The following is a 10,312-nucleotide window of genomic DNA, read 5'->3' on the forward strand; positions in this document are numbered from 1 at the left end:
TAGTAATTAGCTTGTATTCAATTATCTTATAGACATGAAATTTAACAAAACAGTAAGCATATACGAAGTGTCTAAATCAATTTGGAGGAGATAAATAGAAAAAGAAATAATATATAAAATTATGTTACCTTTATTAGTTGGTTTCTTGAGTCAAAGATGGGTAAAAACTTCTTTATACACAATATTTTTTGTTTCAGACTTTTTTTTAGTCTCATCATTAATGATGAGGAATTTTAGGCCATTTCTGCTTGTAACTCTAGACATTGCAATGTACAATTGCCCATGACTAAAAACAGGTTTTGGCAAATACACTCTAACATGTTTCAATGATTGTCCTTGGCTTTTATTTATAGTCTTGCAAAGCATACTGAAATTGGAAATTGTCGTCTCTTTAAAATGAAGGGCCATTTTGAATCACTTGGAGATAATGTTATTCTTGGAATGAACATATGTTTGCCTATATTAGTGCCAGTTATGATTTCTGCTTCTATCACCCATGTAGCCAATCTTGTTATAATGAGTCTTGTTCCATTACAAAGACCTTCATTCTGATTCAAGTTTCTAAGCAACATTACAGGCAAACCTATTTTTAATGTTAGTTTATGGTTTGGCAATCCTGGAAATCTTAGTGTGTTAAAAAATTCAACAGTATACAAGAGATCTTGGTCAGGAACATTTGAAGAAGCCTTGCATATAGAATCTGAACTTAGATATTCATGAACTTCTCCATTTAAGGATGACACAATATAGTCATTTAGTTCCTCTACAACTTCATTTGTAGGAGCAAGAATTGCCCTATCGTGTAGGTAACTTGGATCTATGTATTTATTTTCCAAACCTGGATATGTGTTGTCAATAATATCTTGCATTGGATTCTCTAAAGGTTGGATAATCAAATCACTTGGAATTGAAATGTTGTAATCCCCATCTCCTTCTCCCAATTCACCATTACCTATTTTAAAAATCCACTCACTAAAGTCTTTTATAGATGATGTTTCTATTCCACTCATACTGTTCTCTAGAAGCCTCATATTTGTTTGGAGTTTAAAGACATTACAATCATTCCATAGATATGACTTGCTAATTGAGGATTGGACTATATCTTCTCATCTTCCCTTTCTCACAACTGGAAGTATTTGTCGAAAATCACCCCCTAGGACTACAACTTTACCACCAAAAGGTTTTTCAGCATTTTGAGGATCTTCAATTTGTAGTATATCTCATAACGTGTGGTCAACAACTTCAAAACAATTCTTATGTGCCATCAGTGCTTCATCCCAAAGTATAATACTTGTTTTTGAGAGAAGTTCTGTTGCTTGTGTTCTTTGCTTTATGTCACAGGTAGAGTCATCATTTACATTAATTGGGATATGAAATCTTGAGTAAGCAGTCCTTCCACCAGGAAGCAACAAAGCAGTAATTCCTAAAGATGCAACAGCAAGAGCAATTTTGCCTTTTGATCTTATACCAGACAAAATGGTTCTATAAAGATACATTTTACCCGTTCCATCATGTCCATAGACAAAAAACATTCCCCCTCTTTCAGTAGCAACAGCATCCATTATAGAATTGTAGATTATTCTCTGTTCATTGTTTAGGCTAGAAATTAGGATCTCATGTTCTCTTTTCAAACTTGATACATCATACAACATTTCTTCTTGAATAAGTCTATTCCCATTCTGAATAAGATCCATATTTGGCTGGGGCATTTGTGGATAATCTCTAAGTGATCTTCCATATTGTTGGAGGATTTGTTCAATTTCATACAATCCATAATTTCTCAATTGGTCATCTGATAAAATTAGTTCTTGGAATTGGAGGATACGCCTTTGTCAATTGGTCATCTGTAATTAGTTTCTAGTTGGATTCCCAAAGACTTAATCGATCAGCTACTTCACAGAACAATAGCATTGTAACAAATAGTTGACGCAATTGTTGCCCACTGGCCCAACTCGAAGCTTCAATTAGGGAATCATGCCATTCTTTGTCATCATCAAGAAGTCCAAGTGCATAATAGGCTTCCTTATAAGTTGGATAAGTAACATCGTTTATAGTCCTTAATTCTTTAAAGTTTCTTGGACCTTTGACAATGTTAAGCAACATTCTCAAATAAAACCTTTCACCACTTGAAGGATGTGTGTAATACACTCTTCCGATACAATATTTAGATTTCCTTCTTTGCCATTGCTTATCATTACTATGCCATACCCATTTTGTAGGAAATTCAGCATAAGTCAACTCTCGAGTATCTTCAAAAGCCTCATTTGTTTTCATCCATTTTGTAAACTTTGTTTCTTCAAAACCAGGTATATTTAAAACATTATCCAAGCTTGTATTTTCCGGATAAATGATGGGATGTTCGTCTTCCAAATGAAAATTTAATCTTTCAATAGGTGGATATCGAAACTGAATTGGAAATTCAAATATTCTCCAACATGCTTCAAAAGCTGAAATATATCTACAATCTAAGTATGCTTTTGTCTCATCAACAACAATGTCGGTCTCTTGTCGATCACTCCCAATATTTGGCAAATTCTCTTCTATAACAACTGTTGCTCTATCTGATTCCTTGTTTATATATTTAAACAAATATTTGATCGATCGAGATCTATTACACCATTCTACATTCAAATGGGATTGGTACTTCACCAAAAGATCTACATTATAAGGTACAACATATTGGTTATCCAAAAGAATTTCGTTCTTCTCTATTGTTTTTCTATCATTTCTCCTTCTATATACTGAAAAGCCTTCTTCATCAATTGTTGTTTCTTCATAAAATCTTTTCAGAAAATGTTTTGTACATTTACCATTCATTATGCACGGTGATTTCGGATTTGCAGATCCACATGGCCCATGCATCATAAATTGTTTTACAGCTTCATTAGCAATAGGATCCTCATTTGGATCTGGTATCTCAGCCATAATGATACCATCAATGTTTGTTGGACTTGGACACTTATCCTTTGGATCCAAGAATAGAAGAATATGTGCATGTGGGAGTCCTCTTTTTTGGAATTCAATTGTATACACAATTGCAATAACTCTTCCAAAATGAGATTTATGCCTCACATCATGTAATAGTTCATCCAATTTTATCTTAAAAACCCTTGCTACAATATCTGGCCAATCCTCATATTTCTGGCTGAAAGTTCAAATACTGTATAAAACACCCTTGAACGTTTAGACCCCCAATTACAAAATAACCAATTCAAGCTTTATGTCAAACAACAAGTGTGTGGAAAATGAACACAAGCTATAGACAGAATTGGTAAACAATCTAAGCCAATTAAAATCACATCCACAGCAGAAAATAAAAGGCAAAGATTAAGGGAAGAAAGATGCAAACACAAGGACAACACAACAATGTGTTATCGAAGAGGAAACCAAAGCCCTCGGCGTAAAACCTCTCCGCCGCCCTCCAAGTGGTAAGTAATCCACTAGAAAATGTAGTTGGGATACATGAACAGCAATAGACCCTCCAAGCCTAATCTACCCAGTGTATCTAAGCCCTCCAAGCTTCTTGCTCCAATGAGGTTGCGCCGAACCTATGTCTTTTCTAGCTTCCCGAATTCCACTATTGACCATAGCATCAATCAATGTGAAATTGGTTCCTTCCTAACTGCTTCCCAGAACACCAAACAGCCCTCTCACAGTAATGGATATGGTGAGAAAAGGTTTTGGTAAAAAGCCTCTCAAGGATTTAACAATGGAGAGGAAGAGAGTAGAGGAATTTGAAGAGTCTCTTATGTGAAGATTGTGGATGAATCAATCTTTTTTTTCTCTAGGGTTTCTCTCTCAAAATTCTCTCTAGAAGCTCTCTTTCTTTCATGGGTATAAGGGTTATTTATACTGGGGTAAGAATGGAATGTGAAGAGTCAGGTTTTTCAAAACAGGGCTGGCTCGCGGCTTGGCCTCGCGACTTGACTGAGTTGCGAGATCTAGCCGCGAGATAACTGAATGGCTAGTTGTCCTATTTTGTCCTATAGTGCTCCAGCTAGCATGACGTTTCAACTTCTGGCATGCCTGGCACGTGTGCAGCTTCTGGCGGCTTACAGCTGCGAGTCACCCGCGAGATCCAATCATGAGTCTCTATTTTTCTTGCACACTCTTGAGCATTTCATCGCACTATCTCACTCACTACCCTTACAAAAATCCCACCTAAATACAGGGTTACTAATTGCTGAAATACAAGCAAATTTGGCACGGAATAAAGGCAACAAGATGGTTGATTAAATTCAACCTTACACAGGCCTTCTATAAATTCTAAGGAATGAGTGATTTCTGGCCATTTTGGATTGCAAGTAAATGTAGGAAATAAATCTGGGTAACCTGCCCATCTACATATCACCATTGCATCTTGATAATTTTGAACCATGTACCTTGGACTTCCAATAAATGAGGATGGTAGGACTATTCATTTGCCTACAGTAATGAGATTTGTATCACCACGAAGAACGGCATCTTTCAAACCATAGTACAGTTTTGACCTCAATTTTTTTTGATTGAATCTAACCCATTGTAGTCTTTCTTCTTCGATAGAAGTGTATGCATCCACTATAAATTGTTGAAAAAGCCTTCTACCAAGCAACAATGTCTTGCCCTCATGAAAGCGTTGTTGAAGCCTATAAGCATAGTATTCTCTCATTGTTATTGATTCCCTTTTTCTAGAATTGCTCCTATTCAAATTCCTATAAGGTATACCAAGCATATACCCATCCTTACCATACGGAAAAAGTAATGGATATTGCAATTCCATAAAGCTTGGATGAGTCCCATTTATACGTTGCAATCCTAAACTTCGATTCTCAACAATAATATCTCTATCAGAACTTTCAATATTAAAATATCAAACAATAAGAGCAGCTATCTCAGATGTTACAGGTAAGTCATATTGCCTTTCACCAGAATTGTGACTTCGTATTAAATGAATTCTGACATTATGTATATCTAATTCATCAAATCTGTCCCTGACCATTCTAAAACATTTAACTAATTGGTTGCATTGGTCTAACATTTCCATCAACCTGGTAACAATATCTGGACCAGAACCATCAATTCTATTTTTAACTTCATTATCAATTTCATAAATATAAAGCTGTGCATACTTAGGTTTTTGGCCATGGACAGGAAGAAGTGATCCAATTCTATGATGATTTTGACCATTTACATGAAACACATATGGACCAGAACCATTATTCACTGGTCTATCAACATTACCCCCCAAAGCAGTGAAAGCAAAGAGAGAGTTGTAGATTCTTATCCCTAGTTGAAAGTTTATTGATCTCTGATCACTATTAATATTGAGTAAGTTTCCAAGAAAGGATGGAGGTTCTTTCAATAGAGGGAGTTCAACTCTTCCTTCAGAACAGTACAAACTAAACTTCGGTTTTGTAGGCATTTTTTACTTTACAGTTCTCTCTTCATACCAAAGTTGAGCTCCACAATGTTCACATACTATTGTTGGAGGTCCTAAATCCAATGGTTACATAAATTTTCCTATGACAACAAAAACAAAAATTCACTTTTTCTTCCTAATTTTAGAACTTTTTTGGGAGAACTAAAAAAATGTGACACTTATGTTGTTTTCTGCTTTCATCATTAATGCTATATTGTCTACGTCGAATACTCCTTTCAAATGGCTTGTCATCTCTTGTTCTTGTTTGGCCTAGGTTACATACTAATTATGAGTTTTTTAAAGAAAAATATTTTTTTAATATGTCAATATTGTACCCCTTCTATTTCTCTTTTCAGATAAAATTAATCTTCGTCTCAATCTTGCATAGAAAGCAGACTCCATGCTTGGGGAATAAACTAAAAGCAAAGCATTCACAAAATTTTAATTCATAAATATAACTATATAGCAAAAACATATATTACAAATTAACAGTTAATTGTTATAGAAAGGGGAAAAATTGAAGAAAAATATAGCATTCACATACTAACTTCTGAATTAAAAAAAAACATAAAGATGAGATTATTTGATAAAATAAAAATTGTATTACAATTTGTATAAAATATGATCATATTCCAATTTCAAATTCTCTCTACAAACATATTACCAATAAATATGCAATAAACAATACAAAATAAAGGAAAGACTAGTAAATACTTGACTTTCCTCGTCTTGTAGTTGTATTACCAAATAAGCCAGATATCAAAATGCTAAATCCCTACCTGCAAAACCATAATAATCCAATTTTCAGCCAAGAATCATTAATAGAAGACAAATAGTACAATGCAGAAAAAAAAAAAAAAAAAAAGATTTAAAACAGCAACCATATATTTGCTGCTATACACATATATACAACAACTTTTTCATCACAATGATAAAAAAGCAGATTTAAAACAGAAACCATATATACAACATATTAAAACTGTACACATATATACAACCAAAAAAAAAAAAAAAAAAAACTCTTAACACACACAATGATACTATTTGATTTTTTTTAATTAAAAAAATAAGGATTGGTATTTGGTACTACTTGGTTATCTAAAAGAGGTCTTTTTTGTGCATGGGTATATGTTAGTCACTACAGGTTAGTCTTGTTAGATCCAAGTTTTTTTTTGGGAGTTGCACAAAAAAAAGAACAATTGCAATTCCGATGTATTTTTATGCTTAAAAAAATAACAAATGACAAAGTCTAAGAGGTTAAAAATAGACAATAAAGAAACTTTGACTTGAGACTATTATAGAAGATACAGCCAAAAAAAAACAAAAAAAAAAAAAAAAAAACTCTTCAAAACACAATGATGCTATTTGATTTTTTTTTTTTATTAAAAAAATAAGGATTGGCATTTGGTACTACTTGGTCATCTAAAAGAGGTCTTTTTTGTGCATGGGTATATGTTAGTCACTACAGGTTAGTCTTGTTAGATCCAAGTTTTTTTTTTTTTTTTTTTTGGAGTTGCACAAAAAAAGATCAATTGCTATAGCGGTGTATTTTTATGCTTAAAAAAAATAACAGAGGACAAAGTCTAAGAGGTTAAAAATAGACAATAAAGAAACTTTGACTTGAGACTATTATAGATTCAAAAGTAAAATGAAAATAGAACATTGGATCATGAATGTCTAGTTCTTCTTCATCACAAACGCAAAACGAAAAGAAACAAAAAAAAAAAAAAAAACTCTCATCACACACATACACAATTAATACAATAAGCAGTATACTACCACCTCATTACACTGTACACATATATACAACAACTTCTTCATCACAAACGCAAAATGAAAAGAAGAAAAAATCCATTGCACCATATTGAAAGACCATAATTATTACTTACAAATAGAAAAAAGAATCCAAATTTGTGAACATAACACTATAATATACTATGATATTAAAACTCCAAGCATAAAAGCAGATTTAAAACAGCAACCATATATTTGCTGCTGTACACATATATACAGCAACTTCTTCATCAAAAATGCAAAAAAAAAAAAAAAAAAAACTCTTACCACACACATACACAAATTAATACAATACTAATTTACTAATACTAATTTACCTCACAAACAACATAGATCTTTTCTTAGGTTTTTGTAGTAAAACTGACCACTATCAAAGTATTTGTATTTGCACATTTCTAGTAATTACGCAATTTACACTTGGTCATTCAATATGTGAGATGAGACCAAGATACATTTTTCATAATGTTTCCCCTAGTTCAACTTATTTCCTTTTTCCTAACATATGTTTCTAAATATGTATCAATTTTCACATGGGTCCCATCATTCACTATGTGAGCTGGAAAAAAAAAAATACAAAACCACATTAACATTGTTTCCATAGGTTCATCCTATTAACTATTACCTAATTGGGAAAACAGTAGGGGGGGGGGGGAGGGGAGTCATCAACCCCAAATGTGCCATTTACAACATCTCCATATTGTCCAATGCATTGGGCACAGCAATTTTACACACCAACACACTGCATTGCTGCCCATTAATTTCATATATATAATATATCCCAAACGAAAGTCAGATCCCAGCATTACAAAAAACCCAGATATATATTTTCAACCAATAAATAGGGCAAAACCCAAGTGGGGGATTTCCATTGAATTTGGTTCAATTTGCAATGAGAGGAATAAGATGATGACATTAGAATTTAAAAGGCTAGATACATTACATACCAGAAGTTGACAGAGGAGCTACATGTCAAACTAAGATTGGAAAAACCAATAAGGAATTGGGATCCAAGACTTTAATAAGTTAGTTGAGAAAATATTGTATGAAACCCCAACCCCTTAAAAAGTCTCAACCGTACCCAAAATCAAGACGTCAATATACAAATTTTACATATAAACCACACATAATCAAAGCCATACTTCTAACAACAAAATAAACCAAAGAAGAAAATGTTATAGAAAATTAATTTATATCTTTGAAAAGAAACATATATATACAACAATTTCTTCATCACAATTTGTGAACAAAACACTACAATATACTATGATATTAAAACTCCAAGCATAAAAGCAGATTTAAAACAAAAACCAAATATTTTCTGTAACTGTTAAAAACCTGCTCCATATCTGTAAAGAAAAGAAAAAAAAAAAAAAAGACATAATTTAGTATGAACAATGTAATGAATAACTAACCTCAACGTACTCCACATTAATTTCGCTAAGATTATCAGGAAGCAAGCTGATAACTCCACCTTGCTCAGTTTCCACTAAACAAATTCAAATCCATAGCTCAGTTTCCACACAAAAACAATTCAAATTGACCAATAGCTAAGTTTCCACATAAAAACATATATTCAAATTGATTATCTAAGTGTGTGCACAAAACTACAATTCAATCAACTCTAGAATACAAAATAGGCTGGGGTAAAAAAATAAACCATAACTCAATTTCCACACAAAAACAATTCAAATTGACCAATAGCTCAGTTTCCAAAAAAAAAAAACATATAACTAAAATTCAAAAAAAAGTTAAGAAATCCACACTAAAAATAAGCTGGGGTAAAAAATAAACCATATCTCAGTTTCCACACTAAAACAATTCAAATTGACTTGATAGGCCACAAACTGAATGACCCATTGTGATAGAAATTAATTAATTAATTAGCCAAATTATTAGTTAATCAATTTATCATGCAAAAGTGTGGTAGCACAAACTGTGATACCCCAATTTGATTGATTGTGTGATGTGTGTGGGTGTGTGATGAGTCCCACATCGGGTATTTACTGGGTAGATCTGAGCTTTATTAACAACTGCAAGGAGCCTTAATTGTGACTAGTCCTTTTAAGGTATAGTGCAGATGTGGCTAGCGCTTTTACTTGGGTCGTTACATATGGTATCAGAGCCGTCCCGATAATCCCATGTGGGCTCAAAGACACTACCCCACAAAGTGGGCCCTAACGAGGACATTAGGGATTTAAGTGGGGGAGATTGTGATGTCCCAATTTGATTGATTTTGTGATGTATGTGGGTGTGTGATGAGTCCCACATCGGGTATTTACTAGGTAGATCTGGGCTTTATTAACAACTACAAGGAGCCTCAATTGTGACTAGTCCTTTTGAGGTATAGTACAGATGTGGCTAGCGCTTTTCCTTAGGTTGTTACATATGGTATCAGAGCCGGTCCGGTAACCCCGTGTGGACTCAGAGATACTATCCCACAAAATGGGCCCTAACGAGGACGTTAGGGATTTAAGTGGGAGAGATTGTGATACCCCAATTTGATTGATTGTGTGATGTGTGTGGGTATGTGATGAGTCCCATATCGGGTATTTATTGGGTTGAACTGAGCTTTATTAACAATTGCAAGGAGCCTCAATTGTGACTAGTCCTTTTGAGGTATAGCACAGATGTGGCTAGCACTTTTCCTTGGGTCGTTACACAAACAAATCACCAATAAACTAATTATGCAGCGAAAAATAAATAACACGGCGATTTGTTAACGAATGGGGAAAACCTAACGGCAAAAACCCCACCGGGTGATTTTCAGGTCACCACTCCCGAAACTCCACTATTATCACAACAAGTGGTTACAAGTAAAGGAATCCCAAGTACCTTATCAACCTATAGTGGAACCCTTATCCCAATACCCAATTAGACTTGTTCTGTAATGATAGTTCCCCTTTCAGATGCACGACTTCCAAGTATGTGACTAACCAATTTGATGCGCGGATCCCAGTACACGGTTTACTCCTTTGCACGAATGCTAGTACGTGACTAACTCCACAGCAACCCTTTGATTGGTGTAGTTGATTTACAGCAGCTTCACATAGAAACACCAATAAGATCTTCAATGATGGTGCAAGAGACTTTGCTTGGTTACAAAACCCAAAGGCGTACAAG

General features: G+C 34.0%; 1 protein-coding gene across 1 annotated transcript; it reads right to left on the reverse strand.

The window, feature by feature from the left end:
* Nucleotides 1-347: 347 nt before the first annotated feature.
* Nucleotides 348-1,031, reverse strand: LOC115985495. Its single transcript, XM_031108437.1, has one exon. It carries the CDS (start codon nucleotides 1,029-1,031, stop codon nucleotides 348-350), a length of 684 nt encoding a protein of 227 aa, XP_030964297.1.
* Nucleotides 1,032-10,312: the final 9,281 nt, after the last annotated feature.

This window comes from Quercus lobata, chromosome 4 (assembly GCF_001633185.2).
Source record: "Quercus lobata isolate SW786 chromosome 4, ValleyOak3.0 Primary Assembly, whole genome shotgun sequence".
Taxonomy (NCBI): Eukaryota; Viridiplantae; Streptophyta; class Magnoliopsida; order Fagales; family Fagaceae; genus Quercus; species Quercus lobata.

Coding starts and splice junctions, on each gene's coding strand:
- LOC115985495 (XM_031108437.1), bottom strand. CDS start 1,031: ATGAGGCTTCTAGAGAACAGTATGAGTGGAATAGAAACATCATCTATA.